This window comes from Oncorhynchus clarkii, chromosome 30 (assembly GCF_045791955.1).
Source record: "Oncorhynchus clarkii lewisi isolate Uvic-CL-2024 chromosome 30, UVic_Ocla_1.0, whole genome shotgun sequence".
NCBI lineage: Eukaryota > Metazoa > Chordata > Actinopteri > Salmoniformes > Salmonidae > Oncorhynchus > Oncorhynchus clarkii.
The window spans coordinates 34,103,785-34,117,213 of record NC_092176.1 but is presented as its reverse complement, the minus strand read 5'-3'; the positions used below and the strand labels follow the sequence as shown (position 1 = coordinate 34,117,213).

General features: G+C 43.3%; 1 protein-coding gene across 1 annotated transcript in view; it reads left to right on the top strand.

The window, feature by feature from the left end:
* The first annotated feature begins 6,411 nt into the window (after positions 1–6,411).
* The window catches only part of LOC139389952 (whirlin-like), an 81,340-nt gene continuing 74,322 nt past the window's right edge, over positions 6,412–13,429 (top strand). Inside the window, exon 1 of the mRNA XM_071137001.1 lies at positions 6,412–7,188. Within this exon, the coding sequence (XP_070993102.1) occupies positions 6,412–7,188 (777 nt within the window). The remainder of the gene's footprint in view (positions 7,189–13,429) is intronic.

Below are 13,429 nucleotides of genomic sequence, written 5' to 3'. Positions count from 1 at the left end.
TTAACAGTTAACTGGGGAGGTTCCTACTAACTTGATGCACCATAGAACATATCTTCCATCGTGGCAGTCCCGTTAGATCTCTTATATACAGCTTACAGACACATTACATAGGCAGGATTTAGCTTGTTCCTCATTCATGTTTGGTTCATGCATGTGACAGACCAATACCTCACGAGGCTTCTTCTCTCCAAGCTGTGACCTTGAAAGGGAGATAACCTTTCGTTCTCAAAACAAGGTTCTGTGCATACAGATAGCGAGGATCCGTTCAATCAGGCACTTACATGAACGCAGAAATTGGTTATTAGAAAAGCACAAACACAACTCAATTCATGAAACAGGACATGCAATGCAATAATCCCATTCCCTAATTCCATTAAAGCTAATTTACTTGATTGCCCACATTGAACAAACTTCATAACATGTATGGACTTCCAGTCTTCCTGGAACAGGGCTCTGGACTGACTGGTAGAAAAATAGAAGCCTGAGTCTGTGTGAATGAAGTGTAAGGGTAGAGGACCTTGTCTGTATCCCAAATAACACCCTTTTCCCAATGTAGTGGACTGCATTTAACCAGGGCCTACAGGGCTCTGGTCAAAAGTATTGCGCTGTGTAGGGAATAATGGGCCAGTTGGCACTCACATCTTAGTTGGCTGTGCAGTAGAAGTGCAGTGGTTTAGGCTTTAGTTAGTCACTACACAGGAAAATGTCAGGTACTTTTAGCTGTCGTCACAAATGATAGTTATGAAAAAGAAGGGGCGCAATGATGCATCAAAGAACTCCATTCAGATGGCTTATTAAACCAGAGTCCTTTAGTAATTAGGCTCAGTCTGTTCCCATGTGAAGCATTTACGTCCACCCACCCATCCTCTGGTAGAACTCAGGGACTATTGTTGTACACCTACCAGGGATAATGGATGCATTATGTGGTGCATACACAATCTATTTGAGAGTGTGAATAATGTAGTCAACAACAGTGAATCTGTATTACAGGGTAACTCCTACATATTTACATCATTGATGAGATGACGCTTGCAAAATGAATTACAAAATCGTGTGTTCAAAACTATCCCAAACCAAACACACCTGGTCTGATTCTATACTGAACAAACAATATAAAACGCAACATGTAAAGTGTTGGCCCCATGTTTCATGAACTGAAATAAAAGAGCCCAAAAATGTTCCATATGCACAAAAAGCTTATTTGTCTCAAATTTTATGCACAAATTTGTTTACATTCCTGTTAGTGAGCACTTCTACGATAATCCATCCACCTGACAGGTGTGGCATATCAAGAAGCTGATTAAACAGCATGATCATTACACAGGTGCACCTTTTCCTGGGGACAATAAAAGGTCACTCTAAAATGTGCATTAAATGTGCAATTTGGCGTTATAACTGATTTCAGTGGGCAAATGTTAATCTTCGATGGCATACTGGCACGCTGGAGAAGTGTGCTCTTCACGGATGAATCCTGATTTTAACTGTACGGGGCAAATGACAGACAACATGCATGGTGTAGTGTGGGCGAGATATTTACTGATGTCAACATTGTGAACAGAGTACCCCATGGTGGTGATGGGGTTATGGTATGGGCAGGCATAAGCTACGGACAACGAACACAATTTTATTGATGTCAATTTGAATGCATAGAGATACCGTGACGAGATCCTGAGGCCCATTGTCGTGCCGTTCATCCCCCGCCATCACCTCATGTTTCAGAATGATTATTCATGGCCTCATGTCGCAAGGATCTGTACACAAATCCTGGAACCTGAAAATGTCCCAGTTCTTCCATGGCCTGCATACTCACCAGACATGTCACCCATTGAGCATGTTTGGGATGCTCTGGATCGACATGTACGACAACGTGTTCCAGTTCCCACCTATATTAAGCAACTTCACACAGCCATTGAAGAGGAGTGGGACAACATTCCATGGCCACAATCAACAGCCTGATCAACTCTATGTGAAGGAGATGTGTCGCGCTGCATGAGTCTAATGGTGGTCACACCAGATACTGACTGGTTTTCTGATCCTCCCCCCTACCTTTTATTTAAGGTATCTGTGACCAAAAGACGCATATCTGTATTCCCAGTCATGTGAAATCCATAGATTAGGGCCACATTTATTTATTTATTTCAGTTGACTGATTACCTTATATGAACTGTAACTCAGTAAAATCTTTAAAATTGTAGTGTTTATATTTTTGTTCAGTGTATATAAATCTGTAATCCCATCTCACTCTTTCAACATATCCTAATATTTTCTGAATCTGTAGATACATAGCAATGCATCCACATTAAGCCGTAATACCATTGTACTATGCTGACATCATGGTTTTCATTTCCAACTACCTAGATGGCATGGAGTGTATCTCGAATGGCCCCCTATACACTACTGTTGACCACGGCCAGAACCCATGCTCTGTTTTTTAAGTACAAGTTTTAATAGCGTTAGCCGGGTGGATGTTAAGAAGGTACATTGATCCGGTTATATTACTGTAATTACTCTTTGGCAGGGTGAAGAAGCATGAGTCACTTTCCTTGTATTACACGTTAAGTCATTCATCAAAAGAACCAGCCTCCTCCACACTCTTTTGAACAAGTTCTTCCCTTTTTACAGGCCTTTTAAATGCATCCCAAATGGCACCCTATTCCCTATATAGTGCACTACTTTTGACCAGGGCACTATAGGGAATATGCGGCCATTTGGGACGCATACTCTATCTCTCATTAGAATTAAGAGAGAGACCATGTAGCAAACAGAAGAATGGATTATGTCATGTACTGCATGTAGCCCCTGTAGAACAGTAATGCAATGTGTTTCATATACACACGTTCTTAGCCTGAGTGCCAGTCTGTTTGTGCTAGCATGCCAACTCTTTGTCACTCACTTTCATGACAAATGTTTGGCTTGACAATGGCAACCATGGAGTTACCATGACAGCATAAACAGATCTGGGACCAGGCTAACACATTCCTTCTCAATGTATTTTTTACATTTCTCCAAATGTCTCCCTTCCATACAGTATGTACTGAGCGGTATAACAAAGCCTTTAGGTGGTATTAAATGCATTGTCGAGGAGGGGAGAGGAGAGGGGGACTGTCTGTATCTCTATGCTGCTTGGCTTTGAAGATAGCTAGCGGAGTGAGAATTCATCTTGTCACAAGAGACATGGCCTACCTCACCCACTTCACCTTAATTCAGACACAAACTAACCACTCCCATATTCTAAGACAGATGTGCTGTGTCTCGTTGTAAATTATGTACTGTCTTTTAACAGCCTGTTAATATGATTGAGAGTTGGACAGGGTTGAACAAGATGAGGCGATGGGAGGGCGGCCTGCTAGTCTGTTCCCTCCCAGGTAGGAAGCCAGTGTGGTTCAATCCCAAATGTATTTCTTATATAGTGCACTACTTATAAGCCCTGGTCAAAAATAGGGAATAGGGTGCCAATTGGGATGCATGCACACTGTTTTTCATCTCTCAAGGAGGTGGATAAACGTTTCCTGTTCTGCTCTCACTAATGACCAGTTTATTGGACATGTTTAGTTAAACAACAGAGAGCTGATTGATTCTGTTGTTGTTTTACAGCTCAGTAAATGATTAACATTGTCTCATGAGATATTTAATTATACAGTGCTTGGCATATACAATGAGTGTACAAAACATTAAGAACACCTTCCTAATATTGAGTTGCACCCCCTTTTTGCCCTCAGAACAGCCTCAATTCGTCAGGCCATGGACTCTACACGGTGTCGAAAGCATTCCACAGGGTTGCTGGCCCATGTTGACTCCAATGCTTCTCGCAGTTGTAGCAAGTTGGCTGGTAGTGGATCTCTACTCTGAATAGCATGTTTTATCTCATCCTACAGATGCTCAATTGGATTGAGATCTGGTGACTAGACAGGCCACTGCAGTAAGCTGAATTCACGGTCATGTTCGTGGAACCATTTCTGGACAATCCTAGTCTTGTGACATGGGGCATTATCCTGCTGAAATCAATCAATTAGCAGATGGACACACTGTTGCCATGGAGGGATGCACCTGATTGGCAATGATGTTCAAATATCCTGTGGCATTCAAATGTTGCCCCACTTTTATCAATGGGCCTAATGTGTGCCATGAAAACACACCCTACACTATCACCATCACCCTGCAATGTTGACACGCGGCATGATGGATGCATGTACTCGTGCTTTTCTCCATAACCTAGTCCTCCCATTAGCGTGAAACCGCAGGAACCGGGATTCATCAGACAAGGCAAAGTTTTTCCAATTGTCCAATGTCCAGTGTTTTTGTTCCTTTAGCCCACTGAAACCAGAGTTTCTTGTTTTTTGCTGAAAGAAGTGGAACTCTGTAAGGTCGTCGCTGCCATACCCCATTCATGTCAAGGTACGATGAGTTGGGCATTCTGTTATTGGTGGCCCGTCTGTTGCTCTGCACAATTCGTGTCAGTCTCCTTTGTCCTCTTTCATCAATGACACATTTTCGACCACTGGCATGCCATTGGCTGGATGTCCTTTGGATGGTGGACCATTCTTTATACACACGGAAAACTGTTGAGCGTGAAAAACCCAGCAACGTTTCAGTTCTTGACACACTCAAACCGGTGCGCCTTGCACCTCCTACCATACCCCATTCAAAGGAACTTACATTTATTGTCTTGCCCATTAAGTCTCTGAATGACACACAATCCATGTCTCAATGGTCTCAAGGCTTAACAAGTATTATGTGACCCGTCTCCTCCCCTTCATCTACACTGATTGAAGTGGATTTAACAAGGTGACGTCTATTTAATGGAAAGGGCAGGTGTTCCTAAAGTCAGTGGATAATGTAGTAGTGACATAATCAGTCTATTTGGAGCTTGTTTTGAGTTTGTGGGGGTGTTTTACATCGTGTGTGTGTGTGCGTGAGAGAGAGAGAGAGAGAGAGAGAGAGAGAGAGAGAGAGAGAGAGAGAGAGAGAGAGAGAGAGAGAGAGAGAGAGAGAGAGAGAGAGAGAGAGAGAGAGAGAGAGAGAGAGAGAGAGAGAGTACATTTGCTCAAAGGGTATTACACAAGAATAGAGAACAATATGATGCCATTTTTTCATGAACATTCTCTGTTGTCTAATTTAGTTTCAATATGTCTGGTTGCCCGCTGTTGTTATTATTACAAATGAACTGTATTACTTATCTTAATAATCTTATCCTTAGCAAATAGCCTGGAGTCCATCTGGAAGAGGAAATATGCAGATAGGATAGAGAAGGCTTATTGCCTAAAAATAGCAATGTTTATAATTAGCCTATGGTAAGGTGTGCAGATATGAGTAGATGAGGTCTTTGTAGAGACATTGCTAATGCAGCTTTATGAGTTTAACAGCTGTTGGATGCCTACTGTAAACCAGCTCCCTACAAATAGAGAACCGCCAGCTACAGTAACTCAAATACAGAAGAGCTCCAAATACTGACCTAAATAATGAATAGACTTGTCAGAGATGTAAGAATGGGGACTTGTAGCCCTGTACTGGTCCATACACGTGATTGAAAGGAAGTAGAGCATGCTCTTTGCCACTCTCCCTAGCCTGGGTAGATCTCATGGATATCATGGAACTATCTTATGTAAGCTAAATGAACTGGAGCATGATGATACTGTAGCTGGAAACGTCCATTATATCTGTGCGTTTCTTCAATGAGACCAAATCATGTATTGCCCAGCGTCTGTGTGTAACGCCTCGCGAACCGCTGTCGGTTTCTAAGCAACACACTCACATAGGCCTACTCCACACAATGCGTAAATTCCTATTCAGAAAAAGTCTGAGCGAGCAAAGCAAGTCAGCGGAGCTTACAAGTGAAAAACATGATCTTATCCGACAGAGGAACGGGGGACACTGAGATGAACGATAAACAACCAGCTTTTCCACTTCGGTTTCTATAATTATCGAAGAGAGGTACAGAGAGGACAATTTGCGAACAGTTTTCACCCAGAAAACCCTGAAGAATATATTAATGTGACAATTTTTGATTGCTTGTGATTGTCGCGTAAAATGCGCGCGCTTGGATATCCAGGATCATATTCCGTTGAATAAAACTTGTGACCCGACAATGAATATTCCTAATCTGCACGAATATTTATAGCAACTTTTTGAATCAATTATTTTCTCACCATCATCTACCACGCACCTTCACACAAAACCGGACTCTACATAAATAGATGAAGATAGAAGATGCGACGACAATGGTAAGCAGATAGTATTTGACCCTACCTACAAACATCGGAACAATTACAATTTTTAAATGTGACTTCCTCCAAGAATCGCGGTGCGGTCACCTATGTTTTCGGAGCGGAGTGACATCTACAGAAATATTATAAATGCCTGATTATCGGACCATCTCTGTCTGCGGTGCGGTGTTTACGTTAAAATTGTAGGATGATGAGCAGTGATTTGGAGCACGTTTCACTCAGTTCAACGACGGCCAGCAACTCCGGGACTGGGTCGGGCGGCCGAGGGCTGTCAGCCAACGTTCGGAAGCTGCACAACGCGCTCAACTTGCTGCTCACTGACTTCGAGAGAGAACAATTCATCCACTGCCTCAATGTTTACCACGCTAAACGCAACGTCTTCGACTTGGTTCAAACTCTCAAAATAATCCTCAACACGCCGAACAAACGACAACTCCTCCCCATGTTGCGTTTGGTCATTCCCCGCTCAGATCAGCTGTTGTTCGACCAGTATACTTCTGAGGGCCTGTACCTTAAAACGGATCATCTACCACTAAACAGTGTCAACAACCCTGAAAGCTTTGGAGGAGTAGGAAATACTGCAAACAACTGTGTCCCTATTCCCACTACACACTTTATGAACCCGCATGAGCCCCAGTTGCCTCATGATCTTTCTTGTTTCACATCACCAGAAGCTTGCCCCTGCCCCGATAGTTTCAGCACCACCGCTGATGGGACAGCTCCCCTGGCTTTCATGCAGGGGGAGGCTGTTGGAGAGATCCGCGAAGTGACACTGAGACGCAGCAAGAGCAATGAGGGCTTAGGGTTCAGTATCCGGGGAGGTTCTGAGCACGGTGTGGGAATCTATGTGTCGCTAGTAGAACCCGGATCTTTTGCCGAGAATGAAGGACTGCGGATCGGGGATCAGATAGTGACTGTTAACGGCATGCTGTTTGACAGAGTCTCACACATGGAAGCAGTCAAGGTACGTAGGCAGTGTGTGTGTGTGTGTGTGTGTGTGTGTGTGTGTGTGTGTGTGTGTGTGTGTGTGTGTGTGTGTGTGTGTGTGTGTGTGTGTGTGTGTGTGTGTGTGTGTGTGTGTGTGTGTGTGTGTGTGTGTGTGTGTGTGTGCGTGTGCGTGTGTGTTCAGTAAAAGGCCTATTAGTGCATAGACCTATTCTGAGAAGAAACCAACACGCAGGGTATTGCTAGCTATGACTCCAATTATAATACAATAAAATATGACAAACATAAACAGCTCTGTTTATGTCCCAAATCAAACCCTTATCCCTTTATAGTGTATTACATTTGACCAGGTTCCCAAAGGTTCTGGTAGTGCACTACATAGGTAATATAAACACACCAACTCTGTCTGTTGTGAAAAAAGGTCAGTCACAGTGCCAGAATACTAACTACTGAAACAGAGAGACAGAGAGTCATGTGGAGTACGTCATAGTGGCAAAATACTAACTACTGAAACAGAGAGACAGAGTGTCGTGTGGGGTACGGAATCAGTGGCTCTATGTAAACTGGAAACCACATATCCTGAGGCTGCATTCATTGTAGCTGGGGATTTTAACAAGGCTAATCTGAAAACAAGACTCCCTAAATTCTATCAGCATATCGATTGCGCAACCAGGGCTGGTAACACCCTGGATCATTGTTATTCTAACTTCTGCGACGCATATAAGGCCCTCCCCCGCCCTCCTTTCGGAAAAGCTGACCACGACTCCATTTTGTTGCTTTCAGCATACAGACAGAAACTAAAACAAGAAGCTCCCGCGCTCAGGTCTGTTCAATGCTGGTCCGACCAATCTGATTCCACGCTTCAAGATTGCTTCGATCACATGGACTGGGATATGTTCCGCATTGCATCCAACAACAACATTGACGAATACGCTGATTCGAGTTCATTAGAAAGCGAGTTCATTAGAAAGTGCATCAGCGATGTCATACCCACAGCAACGATTAAAACATTCCCCAACTAGAAACCATGGATTGATGGCAGCATTCGCGCAAAACTGAATGCGCGAACCACTGCTTTTAACCAGGGCAAGGTGACAGGAAACATGACCGAATACAAACAGTGTAGCTATTCCCTCCACAAGGCAATCAAACAAGCTAAGCGTCAGTATAGAGACAAAGTAGAGTAGCAATTCAACGGCTCAGACACAAGAGGTATGTGGCAGGGTCTACAGTCAATCACGGATTACAAAAAGAAAACCAGCCATGTCGCGGACCAGGATGTCTTGCTCCAAGACAGACTAAATAACTTATTTGCTCGCTTTGAGGACAATACAGTGCCACTGACACGGCCCACTACCAAAACCTTCGGACTCTCCTTCACTGCAGCCGACGTGAGTAAAACATTTAAACGGGTTAACCCTCGCAAGGCTGCAGGCCCAGACGGCATCCCCAGCCGCGTCCTCAGAGCATGGGCAGACCAGCTGGCTGGTGTGTTTACGGACATTTTCAATCAATCCTTATCCCAGTCTGCTGTTCCCACATGCTTCAAGAGGGCCACCATTGTTCCTGTTCCCAAGAAAGCTAAGATAACTGAGCTAAACGACTATCGCCCCGTGGCACTCACTTCCGTCATCATGAAATGCTTTGAGAGACTAGTCAAGGACCATATCACCTCCACCCTACCTGACACCCTAGACCCACTCCAATTTGCTTACCGCCCCAAAAGGTCCACAGACTACGCAATCGCAGCCACACTGCACACTGCCCTAACCCATCTGGACAAGAGGAATAGCTATGTGAGAATGCTTTTCATCGACTACAGCTCAGCATTTAACACCATAGCACCCTCCAAACTCGTCATCAAGCTCGAGAGCCTGGGTCTCGACCCCGCCCCGTGCAACTGGGTACTGGATTTCCTGATGTGCCGCCCTCAGGTGGTGAGGGTAGGTAACAACACCTCCACCCCACTGATCCTCAACACTGGGGCCCCACAAGGGTGCGTTCTGAGCCCTCTCCTGTACTCCCTGTTCACCCACGACTGCACGCCTCCAACTCAATCATCAAGTTTGCGGACGACACTACAGTGGTAGGATTGGTTACCAACAACGACGAGACGGACTACAGGGAGGAGGTGAGGGCCCTCGGAGTGTGGTGTCAGGAAAATAACCTCACACTCAACGTCAACAAAACAAAAGAGATGATTGTGGACTTCAGGAAACAGCAGAGGGACCACCCCCCTATCGACCTCGACGGGACAGTAGTGGAGAGGGTAGTAAGTTTTAAGTTCCTCGGCGTACACATCACGGACAAACTGAATTGGTCCACCCACACAGACAGCGTAGTGAAGAAGGCACAGCAGCGCCTCTTCAACCTCAGGAAGCTGAATGAATTCGGCTTGTCACCAAAAGCACTCACAAACTTCTACAGATACACAATCGAGAGCATCCTGTCGGGCTGTATCCCCGCCTGGTACGGCAACTGCTCCGCCCACAACCGTAAGGCTCTCCAGAGGGTGGTGAGGTCTGCACAACGCATCACAGGGGGCAAACTACCTGCCCTCCAGGACACCTACACCACCCGATGTCACAGGAAAGCCATAAAGATCATCAAGGACAACAACCACCTGAGCCACTGCCTGTTCACCCCGTTATCATCCAGAAGGCGAGGTCAGTACAGGTGCATCAAAGCAGGGACCGAGAGACTGAAAAACAGCTTCTATCACAAGGCCATCAGACTTGTCGGAACTAGAATCACAAGCATTTCGCTACACTCGCATTAACATCTGCTAACCATGTGTATGTGACAAATAACATTTGATTTGATTTGAGGTACAGTTTGAGGCACTCGTTTTAATCCCATCAAAATTTATGTATTTTATTCTGCAATACTGATCAAATATTCATGCTCCCTACCCCAGCCTGTGGCTCCACGATCTAAGCTGAACTTTGCCAGTCTGAGGAGAGAAACTAGTGCAGATGCTTTTTGCTACCCAAATGGCACTCTATTCCAATGTTAGGGTGCTATTTTATTCCATGGGACCTGGTCTAAAGTAGTGCACTATACAGGGAACAGGGTGCTATTTCGGATGCATTCACTGTCTCACTAAGATTAGAGTGCATTTAATCTATTTCAAATCCATGATGCCAAGGTGTGCACTTTTATGTATATGTGTGAAGCTAGCTGTTCCAGTAATTCTGCTACTTTAATTTCCAGGTTTATTTTGGAGTTTGGTATGTTATGTAATAGCATTTCAATGGAATTGAAATTGGAGGGGGCAGTGTGAGTGGAGAGAGATGATGAATAGAGACTACAGCAGAGAGAGTATGTGGGTCTCAAATGGGACCTTATTCCCTATGTAGTGCACAACTTTTGACCAGCGCCCATAGTAGGGCACTATAAAGAATAGGCTGCCTCTTGAGACAGTGTAAGGCCTGATTCTTTGCTGTAGTCAGGAAAATGAATGTGTTTCACATACTGACGCATTATTTGAAGGTTTGCTATCAGTGGTGTGTTTTTCTTTTGTCACAGCGGTAGGTTGTGTTTTGTTATCAGTGCTGCTGTCTCATCGTCAGTCTGTCTGCCACAAGACATTGTTTGGCTAATGTCATCTGCTTTCGCCCAGTCAGACTTGAAAACATAACCTGCAGCTATTAAAAAACAAAACAAGATTTATTCAGAGGATCCCAGAATAGCTCAGACCTTCATTAATGTCTAATATAAGACTTTCTCAACACAGTCGAAGACAAGGCTATTTTGAATCAGATTAAAATAAAAACATCTGTTATTACTTCTTACTTCTCTGACACTGTTCCAAGGTTAACACGTCCAGTCATTTATTTAGACAAATCCTGAGTTAATATAGGAATTTATTTTGTGTTAAATAAATATGTCCTCTATTTATTAATATGCTTCTATCTTTGAACTGTATTCTTCTGTTTGCCTGACCTCAAAATAAGGGATTGAGAACAGTTTGGCCTTGTCAGAGCCATATATTTAGACAGAAATAGAAATAAGGTCTACATATAAGGCTCTGGGTCTTGGGGGGTGATTGCTCAGCAGACTGCTAATTGTACCTGAATAGAGAATTGTCTAAAGGGCAGACAGACAGGATTGTGGTGTCTTGCTCAGCAGACTTCTAATTGTACCTGAATAGAGAATTGTCTAAAGGGCAGACAGACAGGATTGTGGTGTCTTGCTTGTCTGTCTCATGAAGTTTTGAATGGGATCATCTTGTTAGACGAGGGACCTGTTCATTATGAGGCAACTTATTTTTTGTTGTTGGTCACAGCACAGTCTTTACACAGTTGAACTGTTACAAAGAGCTCTATATATTGCCTTGTGTGAAGAGCGTGGAAAGAATTCAAATGTGGTAATATTTACTCATTTTTTGGAGTGGTTACTAATATTAGCATGATGACCATCTCAGAAGACATGTATCCTCAGGTTGTGGTCATGATAGATTTAATTTCTTTCTGTATTCCACTGACATGCTCATGCTAGGATACCTTGGCTGGTTGATTTAATTTGTTTCTATAGGCACCTGACATGCTCAGGTTAGGAGACCTTGGCTGGTTGATTTAATTTGTTTCTATAGGCACCTGACATGCTCAGGCTAGGAGACCTTGGCTGGTTGATTTAATTTGTTTCTATAGGCACCTGACATGCTCAGGTTAGGAGACCTTGGCTGGTTGATTTAATTTGTTTCTATAGACACCTGACATGCTCAGGCTAGGAGACCTTGGCTGCATGTTGTATGACTCCCATCTGACCTGGTCGCCTGGCTGTCTCTGCATGCTCTATACATAACAGGAGATGAGTGATGCTTGTTGTCATCTCTTCTCAAACCACTCGATAGTATATCCCCAATGAGATGGCAATTGCAAAATGTGGATCAAGTAAGAATTTCTTTGTGGATTTTGATGTGTGCTTGGAGTTATTGTCTTGCTGGAAGATCAACTTGCGACCAAGTTTCAGCCTCCTGGCAGAGGAAACCAGGTTTGTTATTTTCATGTCATCCAACAAATGTTAATGCCTGGAGATTGCTAAGCAGCATTGGCACTTAGATTGGAACTTGTCATGGTCAGATCTAGCCTTTTGGGTGCCGGCCCTAAGTGAGATTTGGTTGTCCCCCCCCCCCCCCCTTGACAGAAGAAAGATATAGGTTTTACAGTTAATTCCCTGCAATTCTACACATTTTGCCATGACTTATGCCATATTGAATATATCTGAGTGAGAGTGACTAACAAAATCAAAAGGGAACCTGCCCTGCGTGGCCAGTCGGTATTCAGCCATGATTACTACAAGTATAAATAGCTGGCTAGACTAATTTACCAATCAAAGCATTGTTAGCTGACATAACTGCCGGTCTCACAGTAACTGACCATTAATGAACATAAACACATTTAGCATCTCCTGGCTTCCACACATATCCTACAAGCCACTGATGCAGACCTTTGGAACATCTACATTTTAAAAAGTCTAATCAATCCATGTAATACAGCCTACACCTTCACAATAAATCCATGTAATACAGCCTACATCATCACAATAAATCCATGATTTATTTCAGAAGTACATAATAGCACACTCTGAGTTGTCCTTATGTCTGGCTATGCCATATGGCTGTGGGCTACACTAGTTAATTAAAACAAATAAGCCTGATGTAACAAATGAGATCGTTTAGCTTAAAATGTTGATAAACTATTAGGCTATTTCTTCTAATTATAAGCACAGCAATGCGTACATGGCAGTAGGCTATACGTGGGAATGTTCCATTTGCAGGAAAACACCATTCTCAAAAGTGACCACAAATGTGATTATGCATGAATTGCTTTTATAATAAAGAAGCATTTTTTTTTGTGTGCTTATGTATGCCAGTTAGGCTCTATACCCCTTGTAAAGCAGATGAATGTGCTTCATTTTATTTGGCCACTTTAGTTGTGACACAGGCCTTATCACAACATATAGGAGGCTTATGTGCTAGGCTACATGAGGTGTGCTGCTATGATTTGAAAATGTTGCAAAAAAAGCATGGGCTGTTTCTTGCCTCAAGCTGGGCATCATTCACAAGTGATAATATATCATTCACAAGTTATAGGCTAATATTGTCACCCATCACACTATTCTTGATTTAATCTTGTCTTTACATATATTAAATAATATTTGTGTGACATTTATTTTTATTTAGAATGGACCATTATAATGCACCTGTCTCGAAACAGGGGCAGCGGGAATAATACATGTCATCAATGCACTTAAAA